Genomic DNA, 26,058 nt, shown 5'->3' with positions numbered 1-26,058 from the left:
TCATTCAGTTGATCAGTTGAATTTAAGTTTCCAAAGGTATTACTTGTGTATGTTGTGGCAGCCCTGGCACGTAAACGCCGTTCATACGAGGCGTTGAGAACCTACAATTAGGCGCGGGCCAAAAAGATCACAACGTTACATCGCTAATACGCACTTCGCTAACTAGTTACACGCCCCGCCACGGCGCGGTGCGGCCAGCTTCACGCAACATACTCCATATCTCCATGCCGTAGCGCCCTTTTACGTCGAACCTACGCATTCTGGGCAGAAAGTACCGTAATGATATATTGCAGGGTTAATTTTCACCTAACTTTTCGTAAATTGAACTCTATATTTACAGAAATAAGAATCAGATAGGAAACACTGCCACGAAGAAAGAATTACACGTTTATAGTTTATTGGCACAGCTTTAGTAGTTATCTTGAAAAATTCACCGAAATTTGCAAAAGTAAATTTATGTCTCGTCAGCGAGATTGCAGGGGGCGATTGATTAAAATTACGGTCATCGACTTTGACAACGATGCGACAAGTTCTTATGCTAATAAATATTATACATCATGATCGATATCTCGCCTCGGGATATTGTTTGTTATTTTACTTTTCTGCATGTTTGAGCTTGGCTCCGTCTCCTGTAATCGTAAATGCACTCCGTAACATTTACGAAGTCTAAGCCCAATATGCATAATGGTAACTAACAGTAGTTAGCTTTTGGCATTTAACACACGGGATTATTAAAAATCATCACGTACACAATATAATTACAGAGGCTCACACGCCACGCCGAGGCTCACGTGAAAGGCTATGATTTAAAGTTCTATTTCAAATAAAATATTGTTTTATTGGTACCTACCCACAGTAATAATACTTCTTATTTTGTTCATACGTTTGTTTATGTGGGACTGTAAACGTTCAAACATTTATTAAATTTACGAGGGAAATAAACCGAGAATGAGTATCATTAGCATATTCTCTAACCTTTTATAGCGAAGCACGCGTTTTATTGTTCCTTCAAATTCCCCAACAATTTCGATCAAATACCTCTACTACGATTTATTCGTACGTATACCTACGTGTTTTTATCATGAAAATCATATTAATTGATTTATGACAATACCTAATTATTCACAGTGTGCTACGTATTCGATTGATTAATGAAAAAAGTAATGATGTGAACATATTGTATTTACTTAAGAGCAGATGAGTTAAGACTTAAGTATAGGTTTAACACGACTGCTAATGGTTTGTTTTGCCAGGCAAGTGGTATAAAAATGGCAAACAGTTAGCGGGCAGGCACATCATCTGCATGAGTTACCGTCCTCGTAGACCACACAAGTAGAACACGGTAGCGAGCGTCGCCGCGGGCGCGCACTATCATAACTGTGGTACTTCGAAACATAGTCGAGCGGTATCATTTCTCCTCGAAATTAATGTAATTAGGCAAGTGATTTTTTTCTAAACAGAAATGTTTTTTTTTAAACTTGAAAGTGAAAAATGCTGGACATGTACACTTTAGGACTAATAATATTAAAAGAGATAATACAGGAACGAGAAATATTACCTAGCTATATTTTCAAGTTCAAGTATCTTGTTTACCTACTAGATGGATATTTTCCGCTTGTTTAAAGCTAACCAGCAAAAGATTAGACGGATTGTTCTTTGCCAAATGAAGCCTATCGTAATCAAAGTACACTAGGCTGGATATATTGGAGTGTGTTCACCAAATGACTATAATTAGTGGTCAGTTGTGACCCGATGGCAGCGCGCAATTACCCGCCGGCCTCTAGACGCGCCTGCCACGGATTTATGATCTTCAAACAGCTCGCTTGATCGCGCCTATCCAATACTTGAGTTATGGCCTGGAGACTCATCATGTGGTATATTTTTAATAGGAGCTTATATAATTGTACGAGAACACCATGTACAAGAGTGATAGAGTCGCGAATCATATTGTGTTACAACTTCTTGAAGTAAGACAGACAAGGCACCGAAATATCTACTTTTCACTCTTTTGTATATAATAAATATCTTATTTTTACTAAACTTATTTCTGGATTACTTATGTAAGTACCTATCGATTATTTTCTTTGATAATACATATTAACTTACCTTGTGATGAGTATTGCTTTTGTTTTTAGTAGCGGGACAAACTTACCTGAAAAGAAGCAATATAAAATTAATATAGAGCAAAATATGATTAATATTAAAATCCTTATAAATATCTACATGTTCAAACTGTCAATGGACAAACATATATAAGAATGGAAATATTATACCTACATAATTAATTTACCAAACACTACCTACCTACGTAAAACATCACGAAATTTATTAAAATCATACAATGAGGGCATACATTTCCTATTGTGATGATTTGTTCAGAAATTAATAGTTCCGATTAGTCATATTAGAAATTTATCATGCAAACGCATACAACCACTGCATCGTTTACGGTTATTCGTTATAAAAATTAAACCCAATCAGTCATTCCGTTCTCCATTTATTAAATTAATTATATATTTATGTGAATCAATAACACAAAATGTTAGTCTAGTTTATTATTGTTGAAGTACATATTATATTAATCTCTATAGTGATTAGTGAGTCAGAACGGTAGAAGTCAATTGACTAATATTCGACAACACTAATATAACAAATCAACACGACAACCAACAAAGGCTTTGACCAATTAAACTCGAATTAACTATTCAGCCGTCAAAAACAATTTCGTTGGTCCACTTAAAAGCTCTATGGCCTCAACTATATTTTGGTTATTCAAAAAACCTTTAACACGTGGATAACAAGGCTTATTTTTGCCGTTCGCGTTGTTTCGAGTGTGCGTAAATATGGAATTCCATTAGGGCTGGCATCAATTAGTTTTTATTCATAATTAAAAATAATGTTCTTAGTTATCACGCCATTCTTCATTATTGCTAAATTGTGAACAGTCAATTAATTTACATTTATATAGGTAAGTATGTAAATGATTGTGATTTGAATAAAGTTATGTTGAAACTACCTTAGTTTAAGCACATCCATCGCATTGAGACACGATATAAATTTTATGCATACTTATTGAATAGAAAAACGATCCATTTTATTAACATCATAATCGGATCATTAGGCCTATATGTTTATATAATTTTAAATTACAATATTACATAAGTTTAGTTACCACTGATTAAGCGTAGATATATAGTTTAACCGTAAACTTAAAATTTGTTATTTTCAGCCACATTCCTAATTCTATGCTTGCGAATATTATGTAGGTATTTAGAACCGTACTTCAAATAGAGCAATCCCTCTGCACAGATTTTAAGAGCAAGGAAGTTCAACCCTAATGATAAACAAATCACGTTGAAGCCGGTGAAGGCTTGCTTATTGTTTTATAATCACCGTCCCCTCCTCCCCGCTCCCCCGCGCCCGCCCCGGCGCCCATCACTGCTCACAACTCAAGACAAACCAGTCGGGCGCAGCACCCCGCGGCGGTTGGACATTCCTCACTAAGTTTAAAACTACATTTAAATTAATATCTCGGGGATAGCGCCGGGCCAGATACACTTTTGGAACGCATGATTTGTTATTGATTTTTTTCGTTGCTATGACCTAACGTTAACCTTATGGCTCATGATCCGGAAAGACATGTCAGCCTCTTAATAAATAGCAAAATTTTTAAATACTTGCATTATCATGTACATGATGTTTAAGATTCTTTTTTTTATTAGCATTTGAAGATATAAGATACGAGATTCAAGCACTGCAGTTTTCAGTTCGTCATATAAGCCAAAGAGATCAGTCTAGTTTTTGCATAATACCTACAATAATTATCACTAGATATCTACTAATTCCATTCATATACATAACCTATCCCCAACTTTATCTAGTCCCAAATAACGTGAGGCAAACCTTGAGAACATTCGTCTGCGCAGCGTTTAACCCGGTCCCTATTTGCATAAGGGCCTGCACATTCAACTGTCGCCCTTATCTCGACATCGGACCATCTGTTGGTCACCCATCAATCGACTGTACTTATTTAAATTCGCATCACTAATGGGACATTTAAATAATGTCGTCGGGACGTCAAACAGACGGAATATTTTTTCGCTTCACTAATCGCGAATGTTTTACTAGTTATATTTCTTTGAATTTTTATTAGTAATTATAATATTATGTGTTTGGGAAGTTTTGAATGTTATTGCGATTCTTCAAACGAAAAACACTTAATTTATTTAAGAAATAAAATGACCAACTTTAAGGAATCATATTCTTTTAAGCGAGCTTAAAATTTGAAATGTCTCATAAAAATAAAGTTAAACCAATAATGCGGTTTAATAAGCTGCAACCGAGATATAACAAGCACTTAAAAAGCGTATAAATCTTTGGGATGCTCTTATCTGCGAAATAAAACCCACACCTGAGCTTATCTTCGCTATAAAACACCTCGCGTTTTGGGAACCATCGTTAGGGCCAGAAGGGTCAAGGAACTGATCTATACTACCTATACATATTAAATGTGTCATATTATTTCACAAATTATTATTTGGCTACTTAATTTTATAAAATACTAAGCTCTATTAGTATAGGTTATGTCCTACACGATTCTACATCATTGTAGAGCACGGTTGTCAAGTGGCAAACCCGCACCTGCTGTACGAGGCTACGAGCTACGAAAGGTCAATACGGGCGCTATCACAAATCCAATAAATTCAACATTTACGACCCCAATTTAAAGGTGAACTGTACTCTAATTTAATTATCATAAAACTTCCACAGATAACCTAACACGTTATTAACGCAAATGCAAATAGGAAGCAATTATATTTTAAAACTTCCACAAAAAGTGTAATAAAGATAACGAAAATATCAAATAGACAGCTTTATCATTTTTGTTGAAATTTCGACTGTGAGCCACTGGCGATAGTGCAGATGTCCACACATACATACTATCTAACTGCTAACATAACCACAAAAAGAAATGAGATAAGACAACAGTACTTTTTCACACCTAACACAAGTTTAATGTTAGTTTATAGTTTAATACCATTTTTAATTGCGTAATACAACTATATAATAAAATTTTGTATTTTACGAGTCTTTTATTGCTTGCGTCATTAACTTGGTGAATATAGTTTTATATGTAAGGGCGTGGATTGCTCCTTTATAAATGAAAAAATAAACAATTACATTTGTTTTATTTATCTTAGCGTGTGATAATAATTGTAAAGTACACATTCCTAAGGTAGGTACTGCAAAAACAATTATCTTGTAGACGTATTAACATCATAAAACATCGAAACCTATGTTTATTTTAATTATAAATTCAGCGTTTACCCGAAGCAGTTCCAGTTCGCTAACAAGACGCGAGTTTAACAGCCGGCAATAAAGCGTTTGCGTTTTATTGAATGTTTATGGGCGGGAGACGAGACGGCCACTTGCAGCAATTACACAATAATACAATAACAATTAGTTCAGCCACTCGCTGATTGATGGCCTGTTAAACAAGTAACAAGTGCCAAAAATGTTTCGAGTGAAAGAAATCAAATCAAAAGACACCAGACGGGGTCTATGTTGTGTATGAGATTTATTAGACAGTACATTTGTAATAATTAGTAACTTCAATTGAAATTCGTCACCTAGAGGATTAATAGGTCTTAAGCAGTATATACAATTCGAAGCAAGAACAACATTCCCCACTACGAGTGATAAATATATCCACAACCGCTTATTACTTTCATTGGATCATTATAACTGAAGTGTTTACCGAGGCTATGAAAAGGTTCATATTAATTGTGTGAAAGGACATCGGATAACAATTAATTACCAGATACACATTAAATAAAGAACCCTTTCATTCCCCGTTGTAATTAAGTAAATGTATGTCCGTACACGAGAAGTATTTTAGTCGTCACACACCTGTTACCATTTATATCAATTTAAATGACAATTATCACTTGGATAAAAACTTATCGTCATCCGATAATTATTAGCAAATTAATACTGAATTAACAGCTATTTTTTAACTATGGCACGATAATCGCTTTATGAATTTTTATATTAAGTTGCACGGAGCAATTTTACGAACGTGTACAAAAATATATTGAAATATAACTCATTACTTTTTATGTACTATGTGATGTGCCTACAGTATGGTTAGTGCTAACCAAATATGCATGGAAACTAGTTTTTACACGAATGAATACTAATAGCTAAATACTAGCAAGTGAAATTCCTAACGACAGGGAAAATGGTTATTTGAGTTTTTTCTTCCTATACCTAATACCTATATATACCTAAAGGTAATGCTTGGCAAAATGGTAATATCTACAGGTAGTATAATTAGCTAACGCAATAGCAGTTTCACATTAATCAGCAAGGAGAAGCAATTACACTAATTTTTCCATCGCACGAAAGGAAACCTACTATCAGTTCGGCGTCTTAATGCAAATGTAGAGATAGTCAGTGCAGAACTTCAAAAGTATTCGCGTTCAGGGCTGTAAATCGAGCCCGCGATAAGATACATATTATATAAATAAATATGCGAATAAACCCTTTTAACCGAACGCGGCTATCTCGCTAACTGCCCCAACGGCCGATAAGCGCCAAACCGCTACAGATTTAACACTGTTTTTCGCATTATTGCATAATATTCATTTGATAAAATATGTAACGCGTGTTATTAAAAACGGATTTTATGGGCGTTTATCTGCGATGAAGTTACTGTTAGGTATACGAGCTAAAGGGCGAACACCGTTGCAGCAATTAGCGCATGTAAAGATTTATAAATTTCGAACTCAAGTTTTTCAGGAAACCATTTACTATTTAGTCTCTACATTTATTCATAAACATGATTTCGCAAGAAGGCTACGGTATTCTACCAAGTTGTACAATGTCCATAGAGAACTCAAGGTAACAATGAACAAGAGATCAGCGACAGCTCTGCGGCTCTACATCTGACGTCACCTCACTTTACATATAAATTACAAAACCAACAGCGCAACCTGCCACCGGCAAAACAACGGCTTCAAGCTGGATTTGTTTTTAAATCTGTCACTCATACTTCTTATGGAGACGTAGGTATATGCACGAAATATTCCACTTCGATACACTTGTTTTGTTCAGACAAAGAATAATCATTAATTTTAAAATACAATGGTACCGATTGCGATCTTTTTCTGTTTTGGTCGGTCGAATACTGGTAAAGAAACAAAACAGGCAGAAATATCATAGGAGAAAAGGCCGACCTATAAAACTCCAAGATATGACCCATGATAACAGAATGCTCATTTCTAAGATAGCAAGTGCCCAGAGTACCGGTAGCCGTTTCTAATAATGAATAATGAGATATGAGGAATGCTATAACTGATAAATAGTAATAAATGAGCGGAGCACCGATCGGCTTATGCTGGCCTGGTACTAAGAGCATTAAATAGACACGTCTAATTAAAACCCTGATTGATTCTGCGGCAAATACAGAAGCTACAGAGCTACGAGTTAATATCGGTTTCCGTTTTAAGCGTGATTACCTTTTGAGTAACGTAAACGCATTACTCAACGTCAATATTTAACATACGTTTTATAAGCATGAAATTAAGTATCGTAAGTGATTCAAAATTGGCACAGCTCTTTATAAGTATGTATCGATTGTTTGTTTGAATACATTACATGCCTACGGTTATTGCCCGAAACTTTAATCATCGCAAGTTTTTCACGGCCTTTATAAAATCTACTTTAGAAATGCGTAATGTCGTACAAATAGCGTCAAACGGTGATTGCAAGAGCAAGCGTTAGAAAGGAAAGTTAGTTGCGTGTAGAAAACGTCTGTTCCTCTACAATTTACAAATGGGGACAGAGATAATATACGAGACAAGTAAATGGGTTGCATTGAATGACACCAGGGCGTCATAGCCGGACAGGAGGTGTTTAGGCTGGTTAGCGCGGACCACCCGCGCGCGCCCCGCGGCGGCCACGCGCGAGCCTGCCGAGAGCCAAGAACCGAGGAAATTGCCCATCAACGGTACCTGCTGTGATATGATTGCCCAGTACTTTCTTTCGTCCATAAGTAGCATAACGGCAATGTCGTCGATGCTTCATGCTATGAGAGAGTAGTAATTTCAATACGAAATACCCTGTAGAGCATTTACTGAATATTTAGGAATATTCCACCATAAACAAAATGATTGTAACATAAGCCATAAACAAAGTTATATATGATATTATTATGTTTTAAATAGGAGTAGGTACATGTTTCAATATAAGTCATTAAATTTAAGCGACAGTTCTTATGCACTTCTTTTTAAAAACACGACTTATCTCAATCTATGAAGCACATACAGTGGTGTGTGCTTTGTTCAATAAAAAAATAGATTATACTGGGATTACAAATTACTTCTGGAAATTAGATCTAGCATAAGCCTAATCCAAACTAATTCCTGCCAAGTACTCGTGCATGTAAATGTTATAAACAGCACAACGGTAACATTACGGAACATAGCGCATTCCTGGAAGTGGCCACCCGGGGCCACGCGCAGGAATGCCTCAAATTAACTTTTCCCATATGATAGATATCGCTTCCAGGAACATTAGGCATTAATTCCGTGTAGCAGACTTGCGCTTTCCGCTCACGTATCGAGATGACTTTATTTTAATATTGCACGCTTGTATTTTATCGGCCATTGTTTTTTCTGGCAACTCTACGTGATCTAACGCTGGCGCCTACATTAAATACATATTTTAGGGAATGTTGGATGCATTCAAATGACCGATCCATATTTCACACAAGTTTCTTTGAACTGAAACTAAAATACTTAACACAATATCTTCTTCAACTATTGCATGAAATTACTCATTTCTGCAATCGTAAATTCACTTTGGTAGATGCTATTTCTCTAAGTGCTATTTCCAAAAAAATTAAAGAATAATTGATATGGTCGTCTATGAGAATAAAAAGTTTTTTTTTTTTTGTGTAAGTTTAGTTATTCTATTTATATTAGATTTTTACAACATTATAAGTCCTTTGTTTTTATCTGTGCCCTTTTTTTTTTTAAAATCAATTGAGTGTGGAGACAAAAGTTATACACTAAATATGAACAACGAACATAATGTATATTCAGTAAGTAATCTGTAAAATGAATTTAAATCATACACGAAGACCTATGCACAGAAAATCCCACAATGGTGCGAATCGTGGGCATCTCACGGTGCACTTGTAATTCTGCATGAAAGCGACACTTGAGAGCTTCGGTGTGAATTTACTGCTTTTGTATGAAACGCCGCTTTTTGCGCAGCTTTATGGGCTACCGGAATTCTACATTACTGACACGACCTGCATCCTAATATATTTGTGTTTAAAAGTGAGCGCGGACGGTCGCTACATACTTATGAAAAAGCAAACGACCGGACACCTTTGTCCTGAGCGGGTTTCTTTACATTTATATTGAAATTTAAACTCTTCATAATAATAGATAATAATTAACACCTGTGACTCGCGCAATGACAATCATATTTAAGTTTTCATCCACCATTTGCGGTTAATTTATGGGGAGAATATAGCTGAAATTGAAGAGCCATCCTTATACACGTTCCATTGACACGATTCGAATGGCACGAAGCTATGACACGTCACCAGTAACCGCATATAGAGCACAAGTTCCCAAGTAGGCCGCCGTGTTCCAGTGTCACTATCACGCGAGTGTCAAACTTACAAACATTTATTACGTTTTTTTATCGTTTATATTCACGAATCTCCTGAGTCTCGCACGACACGCTCGTGAGAAAAGTATCACATGTCCTTACAGTTTAACATAAATAAAGAACGGTAGAATCTTTTGATAGTCGAAAAATGTAATAAATTAAGGAAGATATACAAATACAATATATACAATATGTAGAGGTACAAGAATTAAAATGTTGTCTTGGATGAAATCAATTATTGCTAGAGTGGACAATATGACGTAAAATAACTTAGTGACGAAAATATAACATTAAATACGAGCACATTCAATGTTTAATTCAAGACGTAGTGACACCGGAATATCTCACGTGATTCTTAGAACATCGGAAAGTAGATGAAAACGAGCATAAATTAGTGAAATCACTCCCGCGAGACCAACCGCGACGCGACTTCCTCCCTAACCAAAAACATATGAGCATTAAGTAGGAATCTCCTTTTTTCACATAGGGCTTCAATTAAGCGGTTCCGCCCTCCCGTTAGCGCTCCGGCAATTAGGGCTTCGACGGCGCCCCCTGGGTCAGCCACATACCTCGCGTGCTCGTCTCCCGCGCCGGTATGCCGCCCTGGTAATTATGCTTAAATACGACTGACTAATTATAGCTGATTGATTAATGTTTATTTAAAGAAAAACAAACACCCGGCAAACATAATATTTAAAATCACCAAAACCATTGAATAATTTAAGCAAATCATCACATTCATTGAATTTAATTATTTACATGTAAATTAATAAATAAAAATCGACAAGCTTATCAAAAAACTCGTTGTAATATAATATTATATTTGAGGTCTCGTTTATACTAAAAGAAAATCAAGATAATCGAATCATCTCAGAACACCGGGTAGTGATGGGAAACATGCATTATCGATATCGATAAGCCGGCAGATAACAATAGTCGACGGGGGGTTATCGCGAACGCATCTGGCGCCTAAATTCCTGCGTGTAACGTACACCGGCGAATAGGAAGGGCCTCTGACAGACAGACGCGGACGGGATAACGAGACCGTTTCGGCTAGAATATTGTGGACTCCGTGTCTAGCAGGTGAACGATATTCAAAAATAAATATTCTTATAGCAACTACAATATCCACTCAAGTTTCTTGCAAGTTCAGATAAAACATATATTATATCAGGATAAATGGACACTCTGATTATTTCCGTTCATTCTTTAACAAAAATTTATCGCATGACATATCCATATAATACACATAACAAATCATTCAATTGTTATCATTGTTTGAAATCAAATATCTAAAATAATGCAGAAACGACAGGTAGGCACCGTGCACCAGCCTTCGGACATAAAAACAAGACGAAACTTCCTACGGGCGGGCGTTAGGTGAAAATGAACCTTTTACGGTGGCAATAGAATAGATAGTTGTGTTGCGGCGCGGCACCAATAAATCTTATGTCACGATGACACGTGTCAGGTAGACCGGGAGCTGTCAGAGTGACGTAATGTGTTTATTTATGACGGGCGCGGCGCTCGCGCTGACATGGGAACGGCCCCTAGCCGGAGATCCTACGACGCTATGGGGAATCACTTATTGAGACCATATTTCAGCTCATTAAATGGAGCATTTAAATATGATACTTAATTGCCGCTCGAATGATATGCTAATGGATCGATTATAATTTGTTCCAGATTTTGGACACATTAAGTCAAAGTTTTATTAAAGAATCAGTTCATGTTATAGAACCGTATTTTTCGAAGAAATAAATGATAACGAAATAATAAAATTTGAATATTCCATATTGACTACAAAGTGTATTCCACATGACTGACTACGTTTTATTTTGTAGCTAACTAGAACATGCTAGCATATACTAAGCAGGAATGAACTTACGATACCTTATAAATAGGTTAACAATAGTGAACAAGAAAAAATACGCTCTACAATAAGAAAAAATCCAAATAGAAGCAAGAACATAGTTGGAATTCCTGCGGGTCTCCCGTCCCGCTCGCTCCACCATAAACACGATACACTTAATTAAAACCCTGCATTAGCATAAACAAATAAAATGCCCCATTACGAATTCAATTTACAATCTTTGAAATCGTTTGAATTAGTCGCAGTAAATAATACTTCGGATACAGATCGTATAATAACCGGCCGCTATAAAACATGAGGTTTAGCGATTTCGTCCGCAGCGAAAACAATAAAATCATTTACAACAGAACCCTAGAACATCGCATTACTGGTTATGGCTGTACATTGGATACTTAATGCAATTTTAACTTAACGCTCCGCTTATTTTAGATTTTTAATATGTAGTGACTTCTATAAAACTGGTCGCGGGCAATATTCGCTGCAAGCCGTAACTTCAGACGGTTTGAAACGAAGATCTTTCTGACCGCGAAGAGCAATGAATTCATTATGCTTGACAGATGAGCAAACATTGCCCTGAGCTACACATTTCTAATTTCTCATAATAATATTTGCATAATAATAATTTTGGTCGTATCAATGACCTAATTAAAAAACGACTGAAAAGACCATAGAGTTAATTTTTAGACTCATTTTGCATTATAAAACTTGGTCTTCGATAAATAAAACTAAACTAGCAGATCATTGTGTTTATTTTAAATAAATATGACATTTACCATGACAAATAGTTTTACACATAATTTAATATTAATCCTTGCATTAATTCATATTAAACTTATAAATAATAGACTCAATTCAAGTTCGAATGCTTAAATGTGTTTACTTTGTAATTTATAATTTTATTGAATTGCATGTAATCAACGAGAAAATTATACCAATCTGGATATAATGACTCGGTCAGCTGCAGCGCAGCAAATAAAGACTGTTTACATAAATAAAGCACATTATAGTTTGTCAAAACAAACCTGCAACTATTAATGAATTCCCATAAAGTTTTGCAAGTGCACGACGGAGGATAGTATAATGTATAATTTGGGAAGGCTTAATGATAGCAAGTACACGTAAGTACGTCTCGTTAGCGGACGGACGGTACGAGCGCGAGCGTATAAACGGTACAAAGCGAGCGCGCAGCGGGGCGCCGCGGCCGCGCCACACAACCGAACAACTCTAGTGTTGTACCCAGTCGATACTTTATACGATTGAATATGTGTATTATGAGTCAGTCAGGAAGGTAACAAAATAACGTATCAAATTCTGGCACTTAAATATAACTTATTGTTTATCGATGAAGATACAAGCGTGCGAAATTTCCTGGTATTCCAAAGTTTTTTGAAACAATATCTGTACCCATATTATAATGCTGAAGAGTTTCTTTTTTTTTCTCAAAAAACATTGGTTCGAATTGAGAGTTTAATATTCGTGTATGATGATAATTTATAGAGGAAGCGCGGGGCAAAACTAGTGTTCTATGTATGTATAAGTAAGTAAATCAGAACTTACTAACTTGTTAAACTTACTAACTTGTTAATAAATATAGAAGCGTGCGAAAATTCTTTGTATTCTTATTTCTTACTTATACATGTTTTATTGTGTGATAATTTAAATAGATAGTGGGTATAATATTTAACCGATTGTTTCTGTGAGTGATTGCGTTATGAATATTTATTGGTGTATAAGAACTCGTTTTATATATGATTAAAAATAATTACACATGATAGATTACAATCAAATAGACAATTCATGTTACTAAAAAAATATAACAATACCTAATTTGAATATAATGAGCTGCTAGAGACAGGCTAATTCAAATAATTAGCATAACAGTAAATTTTGAAGACTAGAACATATACGTTAACAAGTAAAAATTATTATTAAAAAAACAAAATACCCGACTGCACACTAAAAAAAGAGTGATTGAAATGAATCTAATGATACCGCATACATATTTTTTTAAAGGGAAATTTAGAAAAAATATTATTATGTCTTTATCCCGTGGGACTTTTAGGATAAAATGTATCCTATGACACTCCCGTAATCAAGACAAATCTAACGATACCTCATACATCAAAATCCATCAAGCCGTTTAGGCTACAGGTGGTCACAAAGGAAAAGACATACATACATACTTACATACACTCGAAAAACATTACCCTCCTTCTTTGGCAGTCGGGTAAAAATGATTATAAAACTTAGTGTATTATTGATTTAAAACTTCTTTAGCCACTGAAACAACTGAAATGCTTTTAGCAGATTTTATACCTTTTAATGTAGTAATAATTTGATTTATGAATAAAATTTTATATTATCCGATAAGTTGTCCAGCATCCCTACAGTGGCGCCACGTGGGCCAGCGCGCCGCGGGGCTTCATTGTTCGTCCTTAAACTGCCTCATATTCGGTTACCGGCTATATTACACGCCTATACGTATCCATATCACCTAAATAACAATAACGTCCTCACTGCCAAAGTATATGCAAACGAACTTACACGCTAACACCTTTGTATAACATCTATTTTACATTGCCCCTGCTAGTGCCCTTACGCCGAACGTAATTTACGTGGTAAAGGATATAATTCCCATTTTACTACTCTTGAACAAACAAGAAACAACGATAAATTACCGGACAAAGATCCACGTCACACCTTATTTGAAATCAGTTTTGTCATACCACTGTGTTTCTTTTATAAATAAAATTATATTATAATAGCGTTCACAAAAACTTAATTTATATACTTAGCAATAAAGTAGACGATTTATTGTAAAATTTTTATTAATAAGTTGTATAATAAATGTTAGTATCGTTAACAGCTAACTCGAGTGTATGTCGAAGGATACAAGCGATTGATTTATGTCCTGCTAACTTATTACCGCGACGTCACCTGCGTTCAAATTAATTAAATTAAAATATGTCTTACATAGTTACGCAACTTCAAAGTTATGAACTGGGTCCTGCGCGAAATAGTATATAATTTTAAAATTCAAATTAATTATTACGAATATGCCAATATCTGATATACGGCACAACTGTGAATAAAGTCGTTTAATTTGGTTTATTGCCTAAAATTAACATAATCAAGACACGAGTCACGGGCAAAGTCGTTTTTAGTTAAAATATGTTTAAATTATTATTTCATTTGCATTAAATTATTTTCCTAAAAATTAATACAAAATATAATGATAACTAGGTAGTTATGATTTAAAACTGAATAATGCTCTGTCCTTACGATTGCGTACATTAATAAAATGCTATCTCCTTCATAAAAACGATGTTAATGTTAACCAAAAGTGAACCATCACTACTCAATAACAATATACAATATAAAATGAACCTTAACACGAAACAACAAAGTTCAGAATTCCACCGCACGTTTCCTGTACACTACATAATATATATAAAAACACTAGCACGCACCTCCGGGTCCGCCTTCTTGTAGTCGGGGTCGTCCTCGTCCACCTCGAAGTACAGCTCGGTGGAGGTGAGCGACAGCGTGCCGCCCGCCACCACGCCGCCCGCCACCAACCGCGCTGGGGTACTCATGTTCACCGGCCCTGGTACCGACATATACATTACATATACATAAATATACAATTTTTTATATACATTTTAACTTATATAAGTATTTGAATGCCATAAAATATTAAATATAAAAAGGTGCATGTGTGCCGAGCACACGTGTCAGAAGTGAAACTTCTTTGGCAAAATTCAATGATACCAAAATCGTCGCCTTACTACATGACGTGATGGCATTGCCATGGCGATTGACGGAACCTTAAAATTTTACTCTCAACGCGCCTAAAGTTTCATAACATAGAGTTGCTTATTTCGATATCAGTTATGTATTTATGAGTTTCTGTTTATTCACGTCCACTACAAAATGCAAATTTTAGAAATAAAGTTTAATTACAAAAAAAAAAAAAATTATTGTTTTAAAAATATGTAAAGTAATTTAATGTATCATGCCTATACTCTATAGGTACCATACAACACATAATATTCAACAGATAATATTAATGGATAAATCATGTCAAATTCTATAGAAAGCACAATGATGTATATTATTACAAGATTATGTTACAGATCATAACAAAGATAGAGTGAGATTTTATTATGCACAGTGATACAATACAATATATTATGTAGTTCCATATAATTTTATGAATGTTATAAAAATAGATTTTTTAATTCGAATGTGTATTTTTTTCTGAATGGTAAAAAACTATGTATTTTATAAATACAAAAGTAATATTATTTTGTGTCCAGACGTAAAAATACTGCGCCTAGTTGTATTAAGGAGCAATAACGCTCGGATGCGGCTGTGAATTACAAAAAAAGGATTGAAAATGTTAATAAACTAAAGTAATCAATGCAACACAGAATTAGAAAGAAAGAAAATAATATATTACAATATAATATTATGACGCTAATAATAAGCATTTTAAAAACGAAAGATGGTTTGTATTTATAATATTGTGACCAAGGATAACTATTTGCCTACAGCCTACTCATTAAAAGGCGAAGCTAAATTTTAGTTCTTATTGTGTGTGTGTATGTGATAGTGGAAAATGTGTCAATATTCTTTTTGAGTGTGGACCGCGGGGATATACGACGTCCCTGCGATTAATTCTCTTGTTATATACCTGTTATTATTTTTTACTAGGCGCACAATAAAGCGTTCTACTAACGACCCCGTGGATTGTCGGCAATAATGAAGCACAAATGAAAGAGAACGTTATTAGATTTGATAGAATCCTGGATAACAATGAGCACGCACCAGTAAGGTCCTGCTCCGCGTCCCGCTCGTCAACCAGCAGCTCGGCGTCGTCGAGCAGCTCCTGCGCGGGCGCGGCCGCCAGCTGGGCGCCGCCCGACACGCCCGCGATACGTGCGTGCAGTTCCTCTGTCGCCTGGCACACCGGAACACGGAGTGTTAAACATTTGGGTGTTTGTGGTAAAATAGAGTAGGAAGAGAAAATAGAGCAAGTAAAAAAATGAATTGAACATGTACATATATTTGTTATGGAATTCAAATAAGAATAGGACCCATTTTGTGATGTCATTTTGAGTCATTAATTTAAACGAATTAATAATTTAAGTTAAGAAATAACATTTGTACATATTTAAATCTATATACATATAACAAATCTGTAGAAGGGTCAATTCTGTACATTGAAAATATTGAAAAAATAAATAGCAGGGGGTGTTACTGGATCGATACTAAACCCAAATATGTGATTAAAAAATTTTTTGTATGTCTGTCTGTCTGTCTGTCTGTATGTTCAGGCATCACGTGAAAACTAACGGTTCGATTTCGATGAAACTTGGTATAATTATATATTAATATCCTGAGCATAAAATAGGATACTTTTTATCTCGGCAAAATACGTAGAAAAAAATGAATCTTATTATTTTTCTCTATTTTTCCGCGCGGACGGAGTCGCGGGCGGAAGCTAGTTTGACATAAAATTAAGACAAAACAATTAAACTTTATTGAAATGTCACTGGTTTCAAAGGAAATCGTTTTTCGTCAAATGAAATTGGAGACGAAATTGACATTAAAATTGTTGAAAATTTGCTTCGATTTGTACCTTGATTTGTACCAAACATCATGTCAAACTTCTTTTTTTTTTAAATTACAACATGGGAGTACAATTGTAGAAAATACTAATAACAGTGTGCCTAGTGCGAGTTTTCATCGAGTACGAAACGTTACTATCGCGTTTGCGTCACAGCCGAATTAGTATGGGAAATCGAACAGCGCCCCTAACGGACGAATGGGGAAGCTTTGATTCCCCATACAAATTTCGCTGTGACGCAGACGCGATAGTAACGTTTCGTACTCGATGAAAACTCGCACTAGGCACACAGTATGTATGTAGTGACCTGCAGTATAGCGTCGGTGGGCGGCGCGGGCGGGTGGAGGTGCGCGCGCGCGTCGTGGCGGCGGCCGCGCGCGTCGGGCACGAGCCGGCGCCGCCGCCGCGCGTCGTCCTCCCACGAGTCCAGCTTCCAGAACGTGCTCTCCGCACCGCCCTCGCCCACGCTGCAAAACCTATGCGTCACTTCTGAGCGCCTGGTACTTTTGCTAGTCAAGTACTAGGCAAACTATGGCCTTGATCTAATAATTATTATCAGTGCGATACTTCTTACCGCCTGGTACTTGTGCTATTCAAATACTAGGCGGAAAATCTATCTGCTCTATAACTTGCGAACACTTTTTACCGCCTGGTACATGTTCGAATCAGATACTAGGCAAACCATAGTGTGTTGTCTTGTTAAAGTTGCACGTTACTTCTTTACCCCTGGTATTGTAAAATTATGTTATTACACATTCCTAACTAAATAGTAAATAGCCTGTATAATGTTATTTGTTACAGCGCCATCTATTAGGAAAAAAAAGACGGGTTGCACTCCGGGAGTGCCGGCAGAAGTGAAAACTTGATTATTAACGTTCAGCATGTTTGATATTTTGGAATGGTATCTGTCTTACGCATGGAATATAAGGGTTAAAAAAAAATCAGTCTTACGCTTTTTCGATCAGGCCACGTGTCCTGACGCGAGTTTAAGATTTTATACCCAACGCCGCTAAAGAAGTTTTCACTTCAAAAATGTATGCGCTGTATTAGGTACCTAAAAAATCAAAATCCTAAGAAAATACAATGATCATCGTGCAGTACTAAATTTCTGTCAATCACACCATCTATTTCAAAAGTTACTAACTATTGTGCCAAATTCGCAAGTACCAACTGTCAGTCTTATATTATATTCTGGTCAGATGGCGTTGATAACAAGTTGATTCAAGAATATTATAAAAATAATGGTTGCAATATGATTAATTAGTCAAAATTGACTTCAGTTACTTTAATTGAGTCATGACATCTTCGTTTGTGGGTCATTTTTGACGATTGAATGTTGTATTATTAACTTTTGAATTTCCTTCGTCCACGCGCCGCACAGGCACTGTTTACAGGTGAGTGTAAAACTGCGTACGGGTAGCGCGTACCCTGGCACGCGTAAAATGAATAGTCTCGCGTATGCTTCGAGTTTATCGGAGCCATGGCGAACGACTGGGGCTCGCGGAGCGCTCTGGGTCGATTGACCTCCGGGTACGCGCTATCCGCACGCAGCTGCGGGGTACCGGTACAGGGTACTGTGTGGAGTGATGTGTCGGTACCGGTGGTGGTGCAGCTTGTCGAGCTGGCGCGCGGCGGCGGCGGTGTCGCGGCGGCGCGCGGCGGCGATGAGCCGCTCGCACGTGCGCTCCTCCTCCGCGCGCTCGCCGCTCCACGCACCGCACAGGCACTGTGCACCACACCAACAAACATATACAGGGTGTCCCACTGTTGGCATACTAAGCTCAAAGGAGGTTATAGTTTTGCATACGCTGCAGTGAAACAGTAAAATCAACAGCTTTTCAAATTCACGACAAATCTAATAAAAATGTCTGACGTTGCCAGATAGAATAAATTTATTAAAATAATGCAGCAAAATATAAATAATTCTAACTAACTAACTTTAACTTCCGCCACTTTAACTTCCACCACTTTCACTCGCGTAACTTTATCTCCCGTCACTTTAGCTCCCGTTACTTTACCTCCCGTCACTTTAAATTCCGCCCCTTTCACTCGCGTCACTGTATCTCCCGTCACTTTACCTCCCGTCACTTTAACTTCCGTCTCTTTAACTCGCGTCACTTTAACTCCCGTCACTTCAGCTCCCGTTACTTTAACTTACGTCACTTTACCTTCCACCACATTAACTTCCGTCACTTTTGTCATTCGTTATTTTAAACTACATTTACAGTTTCCCTTTATTATATATTTATTTAAATTCCGCCACTTTCACTCGCGTCACTTTATCTCCCGTCACTTTAACTTCCGTCACTTTAACTTGCGTCACTTTACCTCCCGTCACTTTAGCTTCTATCACTTTACCTCCCGTCACTTTAACTTCCGTCTCTTTAACTCGCGTCACTTTAACTCCCGTCACTTTAGCTCCCGTTACTTTACCTCCCGTCACTTTAACTTCCGTCACTTTAACTCGCGTCACTTTACCTCCCTTCACTTTAGCTTCTATCACTTTACCTCCCGTCATTTTAACTTACGTCATTTTATCTCCCGTCACTTTAGCTTCTATCACTTTACCTCCCGTCACTTTAACTTCCGTCACTTTAACTTCCGTCTCTTTAACTCGCGTCACTTTAACTCCCGTCACTTTAGCTCCCGTTACTTTACCTCCCGTCACTTTAAATTCCGTCACTTTACCTCCCGTCACTTTAACTTCCATCACTTTAACTCTCGTCACTTTAACCCACGTCACTTTACCTCGCGTCACTTTTGTCATTCGTTACTTTAAACTACTCGCGCTCCGAGGGCTCCGAACAAACCTATTTTTTTATAATGTTGTAACTTAACAATTTATGTTTCTAGCAATTTTTCCTTTATCTGTGTTATAAGACGTTACTTTTACCAAATTTCAAGGCTCTGTGTTCATGAAAAGTACCCTGTAGGTTTACTACCCTGTAGGTACATGGAATTCAAAACCTTTACATGGAATTCAAAACGGCTTTATCTTTTGATGCGTTGGCTTGTGAGTTTGAATTTTTCACAGCATCAAGGGACCGTAGACTTGAGTATTCGATATAAATTACAGCTTGATAACAAAAACAAAAACATGACTGGATCATATTTATGTGAAACAGTAAAATCAACAGCTTTTCAAATTCACGACAAATCTAATAAAAATATTTCTGTAGCCTAATTTTTGTCATTTTCGAAGCCAATTTTTTTTTCTTTGATAATACAACTAACTAGGAAACCTATAGCATCTAAGGTTAGACAACCAATCAGAGCCACGCTTGAGGCGTGGCACGAAAATTCGCGATGCACGTGAGTCTGACGTTGCCAGATAGAATAAATTTGTTAAAATAATGCAGCAAAATATAAACAATATTTTAATATTTTGGTCGGAACCGGGAGAACCAGGTTTCATATTATTCAGACCCGGTTCTCAAGATCATCAAAACACCCGGGTTAACCCGGGTTGTTCGAAACCGGGTAAACCCGGATGCATTCCCTAACGCTGAGTACGTAAAAAAAACTTAAAAAATTCCAGACGCATTTTTTTTTTAATAGATGAATTCTTAAAAACGCTATGTGTACACCCCTAACAAGCAACCCGCCCATTTTTGCCACTAGCACGTGAGGTATCGTTTAAGAATATGTTTTCATAGACAAAATGCTCACATTAGAGAAGCGGTATATGCCGGCTGCGCGAAGCTGGAGAAGAAAACAAGGATTTTCAGGAAAAAATTATCAAAAAAAAATTGACCTCATTTTGTTGTTTGTGTATTTTTTACGTGATCAGTGTATGCAAAACTACAAGTCCCTTCGCGCTTAGTATACCAATAGTGGGACCAAAAAATTATTCGCATTCTTATTCACGAAGAAAAGATCTTATTAAAAGTAAATTAGACAGAGAAATGCATGTTCAATTAGTTATTTACCACAATAAAATTTTAAACAACATATAAAATCGATAAAAACATTTCCTAACCTCAAAATCAGCGTGTTTGAGCACGTCGTCAGCACGCATCCTGTTCAGTATGAACTCGGCCTCGTTGGCGACGCGCACGATGTGGTCGCGCATGGCGTGCGACAGCAGGCGGCCCTCGTTGATCAGCTCGATGAAGGCCAGCCCCGCGTGCTTCTGCAGCGAGTTCTGCCACTCCTGCGAGCACAGCAGCATCACCAGCTCCACCACCGACGTGCTCGACTTGAACGTTTGGAGACCTGCCATCGGAATGAACGGTTTAATAAGCGAGAATTTATTATTTTATAAATAATTACCAGCCTGCAAATTTTTAGTTTTATCGGGTCGGTAGCGCGTACCCTCCATGAGCAGCTCCTGGCCGTGGCTGCCGACGAGCGTCTTGGCGAGGAAGGGCGCGAAGTCGAGCATGATCTCGCGCAGCAGCGGGCACACGGCGCCCAGCGCGCGCTCCAGCTTGTGCGTCAGCGACGCCTCGCGCGACACCTCGCCCCCCGCCCCCGCCCCCGCACCCGCCTCCGCGCACTCCGCCTCCACCCCCGCCCCGCACTCCGCCTCCTGCACAGACAAACATACAATACGCGCATGAAAACGTATATAACATACGGAAAAATCAAAAATATTAAAGTTATGGCTGGACAGCGTGGATTCGCGCATGTGACAACACGGTAAAAATACAAGGAAAAGAGCCCGACTATAATCTTTATTTATTTATTCATCTTTTGGAAACAAACAATATAATAGATTATTATAAATAAGAGATGAAAAACCACCAGCAAAGTTTATAATAAAAATATCTGTGTATTAAATATTCAAAGTCTATATCCAACAACAGAACCCTAAGAAAACTGGACAGAATTATGTGCATTGTTTATTCCTGCTTTGTTCACTTCAAAACTGCACCGCGGCTGCCGCGTTGCTAACTCGCGGCTGTTCTTATAATGTGAAGGGATATGCTTCTAACGCGCTGCTAACGCCCAAATGTCACGCTTATTGTCAAAATATAATACAGTCACAATACAGTTCATCGATATAACTAATAGGTACCTGGTGCAAATGTCTCTGTGCAGCTTGAAGACTTCTGTTCTGCAGTCTCTGCACGTGGTGCTCGCTGCGTAGTTGAATTTGTTTCTCTATTTCTGGAAATAACATTATTTTCATTTATTCTCAACTTCCAAACATTCCCTTAACAAACAGCTTTAGATTAATACAAAAGATAAATATTTTTACCTTCATGATCCCTGCCCCTTCCCGTAATAGTGGCCGGACCTCTTTCACCTTCCTCATTTAAATTCACGTCTGTCCAGGATTCATCATTGCTTACCTGAAAAATATAACACAATACTTTAGAATAGATATTGTAATATGGACGATTTTGAGAATTTAATAGAATAGTTGTCGAGGAAAAATTTTGACAGTTCTCCTATTTATAAATTTGTGAAAATATTACTTACAGGAAGTTTATTATCATCCATTGCAATTTCACTAGAGGTCTCTGGGTCGTTATTGGTAGTCTCTGTTGAGTTCAAGTGGAACGAACCGGCGTCTTCGATCGAATCCACACTCTGCGGACACGGTTTCAACATCTTAGCATTTAAGATAACTTGGAATAGTGAAAAAGTATTTGATTTCATGACATTACGATAAAACATGATTTTAATGAAAACATATAGTTATATTTACATTTTGCATATAAAATCCAAATATAGATTAGGATTCAATAAATAACTTATTATTATTGAAGAAGTGTACAGGAAACAGTGGGGGGTGTTCACATGCAAACAAGACAAAAGTGGGGGGGTGACAGCAAGCAAAGCTACACAACATACATACACATTACACATGCTATAAACAAAATGTTTCGTCGCATTCATATTTACTTTTCCATACTTACAACTTGTTTGATATATCCGAATACTTAAAAAGATCCTGATATGGTACGTATTTTGTTTTGAGGCTCATATACACTATCCTTAATATGTATTGAATAATGCGTTTTTTTTTTTCAATTGATTTTCTTGGTTATTTGATCTGTTTAAATCTATTAGTAATATCATTAACAGTGAGTTAATAATATATGCATTACAAAAGAAAGTGAAATTCGTACACATTGAGTGTCTAGTGTATACCTACACACTTTCGTTATTTCACTTTGTGTATTTAAAACATACTTATTATAGTGCTCTGTGCTAGCTTGTTTATTTTTGTATCTGTGTGAGCGTAGCGTTAGCGTTCTTAGTGTTACTTTACATTTTAAACAGTTTAGTGTTTGTGAATTAAGCTCGTGTTTGTGTTTCGTATCGGAACTGGAAAGCTTTTTTTATATATATTTACAATACAGTATTAGGCTTCCAGAACCAATTGTTATTGTGAGGTGTTGTTAACACACAGGGTATCGTAACGTTTACAAACCAACTTCACCACGGACACCGTGATCCCCGATAATGTTTTGGACCTCGAGCTGGGAGGCTTACAACAGGACAATAAGATTCGTTTAGTTAAACTTTTCCACACTGAGAAGTTAAAGGTTTTAGATTCCACACTGTTAGTGCTATGGATTCACTGCAATGAGACCCGTTTGTTTGATTTAAATTAAAGAGAATTAAGATGTTACTGGAAACATATTGAAATTGACGTCGGGCCTGACTGCAGCGAATGTTCTAAGTAAACATCGAAGGAGTTAGAAGGACGACAAAGTCGCAGAAACTAATAGAGGAGCAGAGCTGGCGCGTCCCAGTCAACTAACCTTGGGTTTGCTCTGCGGCTTCAGCCGGAGGCTCGACTTGAACAGCGGCTCCTCTTTCTCCGAGGCCGGCGAAACTTCTAGAGTTTTCTTTTCGCTAGCGTTCGGCTTCAGTTCGTCCGTGCTCGTCTCAATTTTGGCCACGCTCTCTTCCCCCTCCTTCAGTATACAAATGCGACAGCAAAATAACAACGGATGTAAGAAGCGTCAACAATGACCACATATACGTATTCTAAACACTCCATCGACAACCAAAACCGACGAGTCAACAGCAAATGAAAATTGCTAAACAAAAACTTGATAATCGTGATATATTCACGGTTAACTGAGTACGCATGCACTAACTATCTCCTAAAACTAACTAAGAGAATGGATGTAAAGTTCTACGATTTACTATTTAGGAATCAGACTTTTTTTTTAAAGTTAAAGGCATGCTAAAATCTTTCATTAAAATCTATTTAATAAAGTAAAGTTATGACAAAAATATTGACAAAGAATATAATGGTATGTTATGATATCTATCGATATTCCCATTGTTTTACTATTACAATACATCTAATTATGAACGAACATAGATAAAAATACTACTTACAAATACAAAAATTAAAATCTCTTTAAAAGGGAGTAATAAATTGTACAAAACAATGATCAATGTTTACCCATGCGGTTTAAAATGATCGACAATCCCAAGCGCAAAGGGCACACGTAATTTACCTTCATAGAGGGCGAGTCTAGCTCATTGATGGTGGAGTTGTTCTCATCCACTACGATCATCGCGTACTCCACGTCGTCCCCGTTGTGATCTATGGAGAGAATACTTTAGTAAGTGAATAACGAAGCGCACGACAGTGACAAGCGGCCACAAAGCGGAAACAAACATAATCACTCGTCCAAATACATCAACTGATGCAAATTCAATCTTATAACCAGCAACTGAAAATCCCTATAGCGATCTACTACTCCTATTTTAAAGTTATTGCTAAGATTAAGGTAATATTTATTAGTAACAACTATATTAAAGTACTGTTTAACATTCAATCAGAAATTAAAGGTCTAACGACTACGACTACGATATCATGACAATAATTAAAACATTCAATGAAAATGACATGATAACTACTTGTTGAATACTAAATGATGTTGCAAATAATAAATAATAAAATAAAAATTACAGCAATGCTCAGGCAGTGTAATCTACGCCACCTTCTCTCTCCAGGACGAATACATTTTATGATAATCTGTATTTATTGGTTTTGTTATAAATGTCTGAATGATGCCCTGTGAGATAAAGTGACGTCACGCAAACATCGACCACATTTATTATTATCGTGAAGAGGGGCGTTCGCATCGTTTTTAAAATAAATCGTCTCATGATAAAAATTATAAGGAATCCACGCGAACACGAAAAAGAAACGAACAACTAAAGCGTGAAGCGATATCGAAGCATTCTTTTTCGTGAACGTTATATCTGTTCTAATACATAATGATCGAACGAATTGACAGCCTGTGCCACAGAAACTTAGTCATGGCCCATGGACGTAAATATGAAAATGCGTTTATGACGAAACTCAATGCGTTTCGAGAATTATATTTGGATCGAGACGTATCTGTGTATGTGAGATGCGAACGCTCGGGGCCGCGTTTACCTGCGTGCGCGTGCGCGTGCGCGTGCGCGCGGTAACTAGCGATGCGAGCGTGCGAGTTAGTGAGGTGCTGCCCGCATTCCAGCTTGCAGTGCGAGTGGCGGCTCGGGTGCCCACCGGGCAGGAACTGCGGGTACACGTGGTGCGACCACTGCGGGAACAGCGGCCGCGACCCTGCGCCCCGACCCCAACCCCAACCCCAACCCCAACCCCAACCCACCCGACGGCACCGCCACGCGGGCAACGAGACGGGGGCACAATACAGATTGCCGACGTTATAGGATAGGGGCAATCATTTTGAAATTTTATCGTGAAGAGATGCAAAATTGCAGTTGCGAGTGCAAGGCGGAGTAATTCCGTTTATAAGTGGAGATAGATGTTGAAAGTCAAGAAAGCGGAAGCGAAGCGCGTTTTGTTGTGTGTTTTAAAGAACGGAATACAAAAGTTTAAGAATATTATCGAAACGGAAAAGAAGCAGAGTATCATAAAGACGATTGATAATCGAGT

General features: G+C 37.2%; 1 protein-coding gene across 4 annotated transcripts in view; it reads right to left on the bottom strand.

The window, feature by feature from the left end:
• The window catches only part of LOC123701492 (neurobeachin), a 310,024-nt gene that overhangs the window by 120,551 nt on the left and 163,415 nt on the right, over positions 1–26,058 (bottom strand). For all 4 annotated transcript variants that reach the window (XM_045648984.1, XM_045648985.1, XM_045648986.1 and 1 more), the window contains 12 exons: positions 24,623–24,711; positions 23,912–24,067; positions 23,578–23,634; positions 22,620–22,730; positions 22,396–22,489; positions 22,213–22,304; positions 21,507–21,723; positions 21,172–21,407; positions 18,791–18,918; positions 17,500–17,659; positions 16,391–16,523; positions 15,031–15,167 (listed from right to left, as the gene is read on the bottom strand). In XM_045648984.1, coding sequence (XP_045504940.1) covers positions 15,031–15,167; positions 16,391–16,523; positions 17,500–17,659; positions 18,791–18,918; positions 21,172–21,407; positions 21,507–21,723; positions 22,213–22,304; positions 22,396–22,489; positions 22,620–22,730; positions 23,578–23,634; positions 23,912–24,067; positions 24,623–24,711 — 1,610 coding nt within the window. The remainder of the gene's footprint in view (positions 1–15,030; positions 15,168–16,390; positions 16,524–17,499; positions 17,660–18,790; positions 18,919–21,171; positions 21,408–21,506; positions 21,724–22,212; positions 22,305–22,395; positions 22,490–22,619; positions 22,731–23,577; positions 23,635–23,911; positions 24,068–24,622; positions 24,712–26,058) is intronic.

This window comes from Colias croceus, chromosome 21 (assembly GCF_905220415.1).
Source record: "Colias croceus chromosome 21, ilColCroc2.1".
Classification (NCBI taxonomy): domain Eukaryota; kingdom Metazoa; phylum Arthropoda; class Insecta; order Lepidoptera; family Pieridae; genus Colias; species Colias croceus.
The sequence above is the reverse complement of the archived record's forward strand: the minus strand, read 5'-3'. Positions and strand labels throughout refer to the sequence as shown.